Below are 14,014 nucleotides of genomic sequence, written 5' to 3' on the forward strand. Positions count from 1 at the left end.
AATTTTTTAATTTAAAATACCGGACCTTAGAATATGACAATCGAAGTAAGTACTTTTTAAAAAAAAGAAAGGGAGAGTAAATGGTAAGACCGTTTTATCCCCCGATTTCTACTTCTTTTTCCAATAAAACGAGTAGAACTAATCCTCAGTTACCGTCTAATAGTTGTAAACGATTTTGAGCGGATAGTATCGGTTAAGAAAAGAATTTACCAATAATAGCTTCGAGTTTGGACGAATGATTTGAGAAAATAAGATAGAAGAAAAAAATAAATCAAATTTGAATACACGAATAATTGTCTCTCTCTTTGTATTTTTCTTTTTTTTCCAGCGAAATTTAAAATTTGATTATTTTTAAGAGAAATTAGGCAGAAAGTAAATCTTTACTTGAATGCACATGAACATGCACATTCATAAATGTACCGATTCAAGCTGAAGTACCTCCTTTGGAAAAGTCGTTGCCTTATTTGCACTTTGCATTAGGTGTCTTACCAAGGAGAATAACAATGCGAATAGGAAATTCAGTTTGTTAGAACTAGTTTAGAGAAGAGTAGAAGACGACATAGTATATAGTAGTATATTTATATATATATATATATAATACCTACCACAGGTGGTACATAGGTAAGGATAAGGCATGATAAGGACCTCCCACAATAAGGAGAGTAGGACAATGAATGTGAAAACGTATACCGAGATACTAAAATTACAGCAAGATAAGATGAAATTCAGAGATAATCGTCGTCCATTGTGCATGATCAACGGATTCAAGGGTTACAAAAGAAGTAAGATGTGATTTAAAATTTGCACAATAGGTAATATTATAATATTTACAAGCGAGGAGGTACATCTTTCTTAAGAATGAAATTTAGATGTTTTTCTTTTAATTAAAAAAGTAAGTAGTTTTGAAAGAAATCCAATTATATCTTTCAATTAGCAAAAACCTTTATCTTTTAAAGATAAAGATCCTTCAAACAGATGTATACAAAGAAAGAAATATATATATATATATATTTATATAGAGAAAGATATTAATAAAATGCAGTAAATTATAATCGCACTGATCGTACGAAACTCATTAAAATCTTGCACCAAAGAAATGTAAGTTCTTAAGATAAATAAAAAAAACTGTGAATTGAAGACGTATCTTTTGACCTCAATATTTGAATATTTTTTTCTCAATCGGTAACATTTCTTTTAACAAGGATCGCGCGATGTAAAAAATATATCCATGTCTTTTCTCAGTAAATAAAAATATGTTAATTCCTTATCGACGCATAGATAAATATTCATGTACATACGTTCTATATTTAACTGTAAGTGCATCGAAAGCTTAAAGTGTAAAATATCTTAAAAGCAATTACTCTGTATATGGTTACGTATGAAGGTACAAGATAATCAAAAGACACTTTCTATGTCCTTTATACGAAAGTACTTTGGTTTTATCATAAAGGGATCAAAGCGTGTAACTAAGAGCTGTTATTAATTACGCACGATCTACGTAGTTACATGCAGTAATTAATAGAACAATTTACTTTCGTCTAATTACTTCTCCGAAGACGAGACTACATACAAAACTCGATTATCTTCATAGACGCTCAAATATAGCGACGCAATATGATTAATGAAATTATTGTCTTATTTATTTATTTCTTTTCTTTTCCAAGGAACTCATAATCTTAAGATTTAATCAAATAAGATAGATAGGGGGTGTAGGATAGTCACAGAAAATATCATCTTCCGTTTTCAGTTACTTCCAAATGTTACACTTCTTTTCCGGATTCATTGGACTTCCAATCGGGCAATTGAAAGACTTGGCAAAGCTCTCTGAATTTGAGATAGGTCCGAGTACTCGTAATTGTCCTGTACTATGTTCATCATCCTTATATTCCTTTAGCCTCTCTGGACTAATTACTTCGCAGAAGGTCTGAAAGAGTATATAAAAATATATGTAAATCTATTTTCTCTCTTAGTGCATAGATAGGAACAAAAGAAACAAATTTTTCCATTCAATTTGATTCCTAAAATCTGATAATATATATATATATATATGTTATAGGCACTTTGCCTATAACATATACAAACATTTTGCTTGTTCGAATGTTATTTGTGCTCTTAGGTCGTAAATAGAATGCATCACAGGCTTGTCTGTTCGTTCCATGTACATTTCTCCCTTATTGTACATCCTGATATGGAGGATGATAGTGGAAAGGAAAGAAATTGAAGAAGCGATTGTCGCGATACTATAGCTAGCCACGTATTAAGGGTAGAGAAGAGGATAAAGGAAGAACGTGCACTATCCCTGGCAAGTCCAATTTAACGCATGTAATATAATAATTCTCTGTATTTGTCGTCAGTTGACTTTTTTAACTTTTGTTTTTTATTCTTTTGCATTTTTCACTCGATATAGTTTTTTCCTTTGTCACAACGTACGCGGTTATTTCAACGAATATATATAGATATGTCCGCCGTAAATTATATTTATTTGTTCATACGTAATATAATTGCGTTGGTAACTCGAAGATATGTTATTATAAAAGTTCGACTGATTCAAATGTTATTTCACGCGTTATCATATATTAAAGACAGCTACACAAACATGATATACTTAACACTATGAGGTTCGACACGTGTAACTGAAATGTTTTCATCTGAAGTCGGCATTCGTTCTATCAAATTTGAACACTATACCAACATGGTGCTACCGGACGGCATAGTATTAAGATAAATTATCACCATTTGAATATCACTATTGTAATATACGTATATGGAATGTATGCATTTATACTTACATTAGCATAAGACAAAAAGTAAAGTTGTTCGGTGGTTAAATGTTCCAAGCCTGATAAAACTTCTTCTGATTTACTCTTCATTTCTTTCTCATATATACGATATGCACCTAAGGATGCTTCAAGACCCATTGTATCGGCTATATTTTCGTTTCTGGTTCTATTGCCGTAACTCTGTGAATAAGAAGAATGTAGTAGCAGTAGTTAAACTATTAATGTAAACGTAGAGAGAAACAAAAATTATTCCATTTACTACTTACCGGTATATCTTTTTCATTTTTTTTAAGTTCTTCATCCTTTACTAAACTATTATATTGATCGACAAAACATTCGACTCGTTTGTTATAAGCTGAAGCCATTGTACCTAGCCATTGAATTTCTTTGCCATTTTTGTTATAAAGTCGTCCTTTTAATATATGGAATTTTTATATTATTATATACTTACTATCATTGTAGATTCAATTAAAATAGAAACTATCATCGTTTTTGACTTACCAGAATCGTCAAATCCATGGTTAATCTCGTGACCCATAATAGCACCAATAATTCCGTAATTTATTATGCTGTAATATATAAGAATCTGTTTGTGTGAAATAATTTATTCTATTTGCATAATGTCAGATAAAAACTTACGGTGGTCTTGAAATCGCGAAAAATGGATTTTGAAAGTCTGCAGCTGTTATAACTAATTTATAAAAAATATAGATATTGAGAAAATTACTAACATTTCTTGCTTAAGTTGCAAAACTTACACATCTTATTTTCAAATGGTGCATATAAAGCGTTCAATATAAGAGGCGTAATATAGTCTTCTTCTCTGTAATGAATGAAAATTCGTAAAAAAATATATGTATTTATTAATACGCGTATATATATATATATATATATATACTAACGATACAGATGTTGGATCCTTCTTTAATAAACGGAAATTTTTCCATGTTTCATATCTGCCAAAGCTCATTCTATTTTCAAAGTAGGAAGGACCAATCACGAGCTGAACAAAGTTATTAATACTTAAAATTATTATAAAAAGCAAAGAAATTAAATATTCTAGGATAAAACGATTTAACATACTCCCTTATAAAAATTTTTCATTATCGTAGTATTAGAATACCAGGATGGATATCCAACAAATTTTTTCATATTTTGAACTTTCTCCGTAGCAAATTTGCGAATATTATCATCCAACCATTCTGATTCCAAAATCTCACGTTCCACTTCCTTTTGTACATATGAGATCATTTCTTCTGCCTTGTAAAATATTAAAATAATGTTACGTTAACATTTACAAATTTAAATGATTGGTTTAATGCAGATATAAAATCCTTACCGTTTTTTTTATTTTATCAGGAAAATATTTTTTAACAAAGGCGTATGCTGTAATATCAATTAATCCTACTTCTCCTACGCATTTCTCCATCCTGCAATTTTGATCTAAGTTATACAGGAATTTCCACTCTTTTCTTTATTTTTACGAATTTATAATATACTAATATTATTGCTAAGTAAGAAATGATAATACCGTAAAAAAAACTACGAACCGGTTTTTTTTTGATGAAGTTATTTTGTCAAGTTTTTTACCCGTCTGCAAAACATAGTGTAAATCTTCCATCTTCTCGGTTGTAGCATCTATCAAGTGACTAACATAAAGCCAATGAATGTAATTGACTGTAAAAATATAATCCTATAAAATTAAGTATATATATGTGTATATAATATATCAAATTATATTAAATTGTTCAAACATAAAAATCGAAAGTTTTCTTTTTATTCTGGTTTACAACGATTAATTAATTTACTTATTGTTAGATATATCTACTTTCTAATGAAGAATATATATCATATCAGACTTACTAATAACACGATCCGGTGTTTCATCGAGTAAGGAATTAAGAGCTAAAAAGAATCTTGTCGATTGTACGTGGATTTCTAAATCTTGACTGGCCTTAACATTTGCAACCTCGAGCAAATTTAGTATTTTATCGATAAAATTAATCTGTAAAATTGATAAATTAATATATTATTCTATATTTAAAAATAAATAATTTATTACAGATAGATCGAAGGAAATATTACCTTTGCAGTTCTTGTAGAAACACTTGTATTATCGTATAGCTCTTGAAATTCTTCAAGTGTAAATTGTTTCTCACCACACATGTAAGTATTATCACCGATCTAGAATCAAATTTATTCGTTCAATATGTAGTGCAAATTCCAACGGATAATTAATAATATATAAATTAAAATGGAAATCATTAATATTATAACAAATACCTCTATTAATGTTCGTTGAAACTGTACAACATCATTAACGTCTGCCGCGATACGGTTTTCTGAAACTTGAAATCCTCGAGTTTCGGCAATAGCCATTGCAATCTCAATCATCGTATTAACATATTCTTGTGTCATATTACGATTTTCTTCAGAGTTTACTTCTTCAGATTCTGTATCCTTGCTATTTTTTTCTTGGCTATCCTGTTGTTGGCTATCATCGTCATTGTCATTTAAATTCTCTTTTTCTTCCTTACCTTCGTAGCTGCTAGTATCTTTGTCGTCATAACTTTCCTCTTTGCTTTCATCTTTACTGTCTTTACCGCATGCGTATTTCGATTCTTCATTTTTCACTCGTAATCTTTTCGAACCTGTAGGCACTCGCGGTAATGTTACCTGTATCGAAAATAACAAATCATTTTTTAAAGAATAATTTTGATGATATATATAAAAAATTAATTTAATTACTTATCAATTTTATCACTACACACCGCTGTAAGAGTTTCGTTTGTAGAGGATGAAATATGAGTATAAACACGAAGATTATAAAATGTATTATATCCCGTTAGAGCAGCATAATAATCATCAATTTTTTGCCAGGTATGTTCGGTTTCGTCCCATTCTTCGGGTTCCATTATCAACGGCCAACCACCAATTCTTGCCATAGTTATGACTAAGGGCTCAAGACCCTTTCGTTCTCTACCCTCTGAAATTTGCAAGGTATTCATTGAACCACACTGCTCTATATTGCATATCTTGAAAGGTTCATGAAAGAGATCTCCATCAAAAGAAAATGAATTTGTAAGTACGTAGTAGTTCTATCTAATGTAAAATGTAGATAAAATTTTTTTTAACTTACTGAGATCCATACAAGTACGGAAATATCTTTTTCCTAATTTAATTGTCAGCAAATCGTCCGAATTCGTTTTTGATTCTAGAATTTCTTTAAAATTACAAAACTTTTAACTTAATCTAATATCCATAATTTATCTATAATAATCAATAAGTGAACGATTAATAAATAAGTATTTAACCTATTGAATATACATATACATAAATTTGAAAACTTACCTTCCATTTGACGATTAAGATTTCTTTTCATTATTTGAACGAAACTCCAACTATCTTCGCCTGGTGGAATTGGATTATTTTCTCCAAACTTACCACATGCATATTGATAAAAATCATCGCAAGGATCAACCGATTTATTGATATTATCTTTTATTATCCTAGCTGTATCATCGAAAGAAAATATAAATATAGACAGAGTAATTAGAATATAAAAATACGATGTTGAATAAATTTATTTTTTATTTACCAATTAATTTACATTCTTCGCTTTGACAAACAGTTTTTTCTTCCTTTTTTTTGCCTTCAAAGAGCTTTTTTAATTCAGGAGGATAATGATGGCCGCGTGAAGAATGGCTTCTGTGTAAAGAATGATGATGTTTCGTACGATAATGGTACTTGAGTAAAGAAAGAATATTTTCATGCTCAGATAAGGCATCATGATGTGCAACAATTATTGTTGAAATGACTGCCCAGCAGATACTGAAAAAAATTTTAATTTTATTATTATATGCATATATAATGATTTATTATTGCCCTTTCGGCATTGCATAGGGAGTCCATATATAACAGATTCGCATGAGAAAAAAATGTAAAAGAAAAAACAGACAAAAAAGAAACAATAAAATAAATAATTAAAAATATAATAAATAAATTAGATAAATTCAATAATTGAAAAAATAAATAAAATGAAAAATCAGTAAATAAAATAATGAATAAATAATTAAAGAAAAAATATTGGTTAAAAAGTAAAATAGCAAATAATATCGGGTTTTAAGTTTCGTTCTACATTCTTGTGTTTCTTCCTTCTAGTTTATTTTATTTTTTATTTTTAAGAACACTTCTATTCTTTTCATTACTTTTGTCCACTATATGTATCCTTCTCCGGATTCACACAAAAATTTTAATTTCATTATTTCTCGAATAAAAATATGTAAATTTCATTAAAATTGTATTATTTCTCGAATAATTGTGAATGCATAAACATGATCATAAATTACTTGTATTACAAATCAGAATTTCAACACTTTATATTAATTGATTTAAAACAAAATATTAATTTATGTTAATTACGGATGAAAAAATAGATAATAATTTACTTACATTATAAGCCAGAATTTAAACATTTTGTAATTAAGTTATAGACAAGAACATTTATGTTATACGACAAATCAATTTAAAGTGAAAAGAAAAAGCCCGTTACATTATGGCATACTGTCAATATATAGATTTATGAATGCGGAAAAACCTTGATCTCGAGGAACTAGTTCCTAATGATACGTATACATTATCAGTTCATGTACTATACATCAATTCGTGATATAATACGAACGTTGATGGTTTCATTTTGACTTTATTTATGAATAAATTTAATTTACTTTATATAGTAATTTTCATGATTACCTAAAAATAAAGTTACATTTGAAAAATCTATGTCTTTATAAGGGACCCTTGAGCATTTTTTCATTTCTTGCAACCATCTTCTTTTGAGATCCCATTTCAAAGTTAGGAAGAACAATACATTCGCTACATGTTTGCTTCTTACTTCATCAACTGTATACCTTTCTCATCGTACATTCGTTTTGCTTCTACACTTTCATTATACCTCGTCCGGCTTTGTTTCTTCTTTGTCTTTTCACACTTATGTTAAATATTCTATTCTTTTCTCTTGTGAAATATGGTACTTCTTGTAACCTTTACTTCTTACCTCTTATTGTTTATTACTCGTCATTTATAGACATTTTATATCTATAAAAACTGTAGTCTCAAGATAAACTTCTTATTTCATTATACGAAAGTAATTTATTCTTCGTTTTTATTAATAGAGGAATATACAATCAATCCTCGGTGAGAATTATAAGTAATTTTTGCTGACGTGATAAATAAACATGAATTGTAAGTTCAAAAGAATGTTACAATGATAATTGTAAACGAATATATCTGTTTTACAGAATAACAATATTACTAATTAACAAAACCTTATTTTTAAATCACAAGGGTAGAACCTTTTTAGTCTACGTACTAAATTTGAGTTTTCAAGCAAATTACTTGCTAAAAGATTCGGATGGTTAGCTAAACGAATGTTGTAGTGTTCGCTATAATATACTATTTCTTCTTTTATTGTAAAAATTCTTAAGTTCTTGTGAATTCTATCATTTGTTACATATCAAGAGGCATTGTAAATGTTTCGTAACGTTTTCGATTCAAATCTTTGTAGAATTTCAATATTCTTCAGAATAGCTTTGTATATAGCAAGCTTGCTCTTCAAACTTAACTTACAATTAGATGTTTTGCCAATGAACCAATATAGCTTTCTTATTCTTTTCTTTAGATAGGTTGTTTTGAATTGGTGTTTGTTGTCTCCATATCAGCCTTTTATTCAGTACCATACCTAAGTATTTGACCGAATCTTTGGTTGGAATAACTGCTCCATTTATGATCACAGGAGAACATGTGCGCTTACGCAGTGTGAAAGTTATATAACCCGATTTATTCTTTTTAATATTAATATGTTCGATGTTTAATATTAATATCCTTCTGTTGCAATGATGCGTGCTGTATACCTTGTAACCATAGATTTTAAAACAAGTTTTATCAGTAAAGTGGGTCTCGGATATCGGTATTATTTGAATGTCCTGGTTTCTTAAGAAAGATTCCAACTCAACTTTTTGTTGCATTAGACCATTGGCATTCCAAACAGTAATACGCAAAGTTTTCAATATTTGTCGATGGATGACAATTTATTTACTATTACCGTTAATAAATATATAGAGAGAAGGTTATTTATTTGTGCAGTTTGCTTTTCAATAAGTTTTTTCAATTTACTTATGTTTTCAAAAGTGTAAGAATTTTCGTTTTTATTTTCTATATTCGGAGATAGCGGACTTGGGATATTTGGGGAGTGATTGCTTCCTTTCGTAGTTTGTGCATAAAAAACTAAAGGTTCGATGAAGCGTTGATTATTTTTCACTGGGTTGGTTCGTAAGTTTGATTGAGTGTTTAGATTTTCCCTTAATCTAGGTCTCGGAAATATTTTCTTGAGCAATTTTTATTTTGATAATGAGGGCACCCTTTATAGTTCTCGGTATGATGGCCACCACATAGGAGACAAATTGGTGGAGTTTCAACTGATTTTTTGCATTCCACAATTGGATGTGGACCTGTACATTTGACATACTTATATTGGCAATTGTGATACCTCTGAGAGTGACAGTATTTTGGGCATCTTTTGTATTGAATTGTTTCTTTCTTTTTTAGGGGTGGTTCTATTTTAATTTTAGTATTATTTAGACGACTTATATTATATACTATAATATTGTTGTTTGGTTTTTGTTTCAAGTCGAGATATAGAATATTGACAGTGGGTTGTGTGTAATTCTATGTTTAATATTATTTATATTGATTACCTCATGTCCAAGCTCTTGAAGTTCGTTTTTTAAGTCATCAAGATCAACAGAGTGATGAACATTGCATAGAATAACACGAAATGACCATTCTTGTTTTAATTGAAACGTATGAAAACTAGCATTAGAGGATTTTAATAATCTCGTAATTTTTCTATAGATATCAGAGTCAGCTGTTAGGACATGAACCTGGTTATTATTGACTTTAAATTAAAATCTTTCTTTTTTAACCACTTTATCCAAATATCTTGTTAAAGATTGGATGTCGATTACGTCATCTACATAGATTGGTAGGGGTGGAGGTACTTTTGATGATTTGGTTGATTTTCTGGCATCTCTATATTCGTATTTGAATTTAAAATCGAAAATCTGTTAGAGATTGACACTACTCCTACTGATCGTAGATGTCCATTATTACTGCCGTTGTCTTTCTTTGGTCTTTTTTTGTGAATGGGTGTAGTTACACGTCTGGGAGAAGTAACTATTTGCCATGGTGGAAACAAATTTGATATTGGCATAGTCTGGTCAAGGATATGCGAAAAGCTTATCTCCATTTATCTGACCGTTTTGAAAGGTATTAACTGTAATGGCTTTCAATCGTGTTTATCCTCAATATTCACAATGTATGCGAAAGTAATTAAAGTTATTTTGTTTTATTCTTTTTTATTATTATATACGAGTTATAATATTTATGTATGTGTATGTATAATCTATTCAAGCGGATGAAAAAAAATTCTTTGCAGGGAATAACTGATATGCATATCAAAAGAGTGAATTGGAGGAATACGTGTGAGTATGATACTACAAGTATTTGTATTTTCTTGAAAGCGGAAGGACCTTGGAAGAGATAAATAGATACCTACGCATTTCCGTGTTTATGATATCGTCTAATTGATGATTAAATATTAATAACAGTTGTAATGTAATTTTAAAGACATTTAAATACATGTATATGATTTATGTATCTAGAAGCAATAAAAAATTAGAAATGTATCAGTGATCATTCGAAAGACTAAGTGTTGAAAGACAAAATTTTTTCAGAACGAATTCGTACAATTCATCTAGAAAAAAAAGAACAAATCAGAGTTCTATTTTGTCTGTACTTATAGTATCTCACAACGACATTTACAGAATCCAACCAGCTGCAATAAAAGGCAAGAGAATGAACCCATGTTTTTTAAAAGAATGCTACATTCGCTGATGAGGGAATACTTGAAGTTTGAGTTTAGCGGAGTCGGTTACAGAAGCTTTCATCACTTCTGCAAAAAGCTTGTATCTAGTCTCATATACTATATACGTATACTACGGCTGGAAATGCTATATTACTATTCAAAAATAAACGTTGGGCCATTTTAATCAAGAACAAAAGTTCTCGTTTGAAAAGATGCAAAAGCATTCATCTTTACGTTTTTAATGCAAATATCAGACACAACATGACGTTTATCAATTTACTATATCAATTTTTCTAGGTATCTATATTTTATAGTAAAGCATTCATATATAGCTTTCATAGTAAAATAAAAGCTATGGAAGTCAATACTGTACCAATTAAATCAATTCCTGCGCCAACTATTAATATTTTACTTCTGTGTGACCTCGAAATAAATTGAATCGTCATGTTGTACAGATTTTTTTAAATTCAATTTTTACCAATACGTAAAAGGAAAACGTGCGACTACAGTTGACGCATATGGTTTGTGAAGGAGGCACATCTGCCTTTGAAAAGTGAAATGATTCTTGCTTATTCTTACAAAACCATTGCCAAGGAAATAAATAAGAAATAGTCAATAAGATTTTTGCACAATTTATTCATTAAATTACGATTCCTTAACATATTTATATACACTATAATATATTTTATCTTGAGTCAATTGAAAAATTCAATAGAAAATTCGATATGATTTAAGTTAAAGCGTTTGATAACGAGAGCGATTTGTTTTCGTCGCCATTATCGAGCGAGTTTCTTCGTTAAAACATTTAGCTGAAGACTTTACATACGTTTAGCAGCGCCAAAATTGCGCTAAAAGAAAACAATTTTTTAGTAGGGATAACAATAGAAATTAATACAAAAAAATAGTACACATTGTTTATTGGTATTTGAACTTTATAAAAAATTTTATTTCACTTTATTTTTACAAAAATTACTGTATAAAAAATCACGTGATCCACAACACTAAGAAAAAAAAGTTGCTCCACGGCCGGCATCATATCTCCAGTAAATGTTGATCGATGTACAAAATTAAAAAAAATTCTTGTAAAATAAAGTTATAGTTATAGTTGTCGGGTCGGAATTTTGAATTTCGGAAAATTTAGTAATTTATGAAAATTTAAAAAAAAGTATGCGTTTTACGTCATAAATTTTACAGTTTAATTAGTTTTTTTTATTTTTTAAATCTAAATATCAAAAATCCGGCTCAACAACTATAGAGAGAAAACAATTTCAAATATTTATAAAAAGTTGTATCAAAAAATATTTACAATTGTATGAGTTATCATGCAGACCGTGGCGGAAAAAGTAGTTTCGAGAAAAACGCGTTTAAAGTTTTAAGTGTCTCAAACAAAAGACAGCTATGTGCGCGCACCAAACTCTCGTCGGGCAGTCACATTTTCTACCATAACTTTGGATCTATGGAGATTTTGTGCAATCGACTTTCATAGAAATAAGCCTAAAACTATAGAGAACAACAATTTGTTAAAAAAAATCGATTTTTGTAAAATTCTAGACGTATGTAAGGCCTTAATATAATGTGGAATTATCGGGTTCATTAAACTCTCGAACTAGTCGAACGTTTCTGACATTCCAATTGTTTGACGAAGTTTTTATTTTATTTTATTTTTTTTTTAAACATTGTAAAATTCTCCTCGGAAAGAAAAAGTTCATTCCTACGTTCATTTAGTTGGTTTGTACGATTCGTGGAATACGATCTGGATCGTTCGTTACCTCTATGGAAATTTTTAGTTTTTGCATCAACGAAATGAAAGGAGATATCATATCTATCCATTTCGAATGAGAAAAAGAAATGGAGAATTTTTCTCTGTCTGTTATTTTTATCTACAATTTTTTTTCTCAAAAAAGTGAAATTTAACGAAAAAAAAACAATTTTGATTACTAACGAAAGAGTTAAAGCATCGGTTTTCAACAACTTAGATATCGCGATGACGATGACGACAACGATGACGGCAGCAGCGACGGCGGTGGCTAATTATAAGAAGAAGTAGCACGAGGTCTTAATTATAACGTGCTTTTAGTCCTTTTAAGGGATACTCTTAACGCAAGTGGTGCCCGTGGTTAATTGCATCGCAGAGATGTATCCGAGGGTAGCATTGTGTCTCTAATTGAGACTGTGCAACGTTTTAAAATTTTCATTTTTCTATGGCGCGACGTATAGTCGCGGTAACCTGAGGTATTTGTTTCGTTTGAAAACTAACGCGTTTTATTTCTCGAAAATAAAGAAAAAGATACTCGAAGATCGAATTCCGTTGAGAAAAGACGAGAAAATGTGTCTAGAAGAGAGAAGAAGAGAAAAGAAAAGAGAGAAAAAAAAGAAAAAGAAAAAGAAAAAGAAAATGAAGAAAAAGTGGAACAAGAAAAACTAAGGAAAGATGAAAAACGATGAAAAATAAAGTTCGACGAGGAGAAAGTAAAAGCTTCGAAAGGTTGGTATAGAACGAGAGAGGGAAGATGAAAGTCCATCGTATCGGTTTGTCTTCGTTTTCGTCTTACAGATGGAAAAAGAAATTAACGAGAAAGAACGAATATCGTGTTTTGCGTCCCTACAAGAGAAGGAAAAGGACTGAAAAAAAACAATTTGAAGAATTTTTCTACCTTCTTTATATTTCCTATCTTTTATTTTTGTACTTTGTGCTCTTTCTCTCTCTCTCTATTTTCTAATATATATAAATCTCGTGTCACGATGTGCCTCCACGATGGACTCCTAAACTACTGAACCGATTTTAATCAAATTTGGACACAGTGTGCAGCTTGATCCAACTTAAAACATAGGATAGTTTTTATCTCAATTAATAGTCACAATATTGTTTTATTGCTAATTATTTGTTGATTAGACCTGTTAGTTCCATAAGATTCTAATGGATGGCGATGTAAGGAAATTTATCGCTTCAAATTTTCTTTGTGATTGAAGTTGCCGTGGTAACGCAGTTGAATGTTACTCTTGGCAACAGGGAGTAACAAGATATAGAAACGAACAAAAAAAGACAAGAACAAGGAGAATATAAAAAGTCACGCGTATGAGTTTCTTAGCAAAAATTAAAAATATAGCCCAGTCAATAAGAGGTGAAGGAAAAACTTTCAGGTAGAAGTTCTCGACAGTTTGATACAAAGGTAATTCGACGTCGCTGAATCGAATGGTGCTAATTTTTTTGCAATACGATGTGGCTGTAACGAGAAAAAGGGTAAAAATGGCCGTATCTTAGAATCTAGGCATTTAATCGAAAAAAGTTTCAAACAAAAGTTGTAGATAA

General features: G+C 30.0%; 2 protein-coding genes across 2 annotated transcripts in view; one reads left to right on the forward strand and one right to left on the reverse strand.

The window, feature by feature from the left end:
* The window catches only part of LOC106784846, a 38,590-nt gene that overhangs the window by 2,673 nt on the left and 21,903 nt on the right, over positions 1-14,014 (forward strand). The window lies entirely within an intron of this gene.
* Positions 1,232-7,332, reverse strand: LOC106784844 (neprilysin-1-like). Its single transcript, XM_014744790.1, has 18 exons — positions 7,233-7,332; positions 6,379-6,611; positions 6,132-6,293; positions 5,920-6,003; positions 5,552-5,766; positions 5,064-5,456; positions 4,866-4,964; positions 4,644-4,785; positions 4,331-4,457; positions 4,120-4,210; positions 3,864-4,040; positions 3,683-3,783; positions 3,539-3,603; positions 3,420-3,471; positions 3,282-3,349; positions 3,047-3,192; positions 2,790-2,960; positions 1,232-1,924 (listed from the first exon to the last, which is right to left on the reverse strand). The coding sequence occupies exons 1-18, from the start codon at positions 7,253-7,255 to the stop codon at positions 1,748-1,750; spliced, it is 2,526 nt and encodes an 841-aa protein (XP_014600276.1). The 5' UTR covers positions 7,256-7,332; the 3' UTR covers positions 1,232-1,747.

The sequence above is a fragment of the Polistes canadensis genome, unplaced genomic scaffold, assembly GCF_001313835.1.
Source record: "Polistes canadensis isolate GaletaPanama2010 unplaced genomic scaffold, ASM131383v1 scaffold_41, whole genome shotgun sequence".
Classification (NCBI taxonomy): Eukaryota; Metazoa; Arthropoda; class Insecta; order Hymenoptera; family Vespidae; genus Polistes; species Polistes canadensis.

What these genes read in the sequence shown, in the direction of transcription:
- LOC106784844 (XM_014744790.1), bottom strand. Translation starts at nt 7,255, where the DNA reads ATGTTTAAATTCTGGCTTATAAT. An exon ending in TTTAAATTCTGGCTTATAAT is followed by an intron (nt 6,612 to 7,232) that starts GTAAGTAAATTA and finishes AATTTTTTTCAG; the next exon opens with TATCTGCTGGGCAGTCATTT. An exon ending in CCGTACTTGTATGGATCTCA is followed by an intron (nt 5,767 to 5,919) that starts GTAAGTTAAAAA and finishes TGCAAATTTCAG; the next exon opens with AGGGTAGAGAACGAAAGGGT.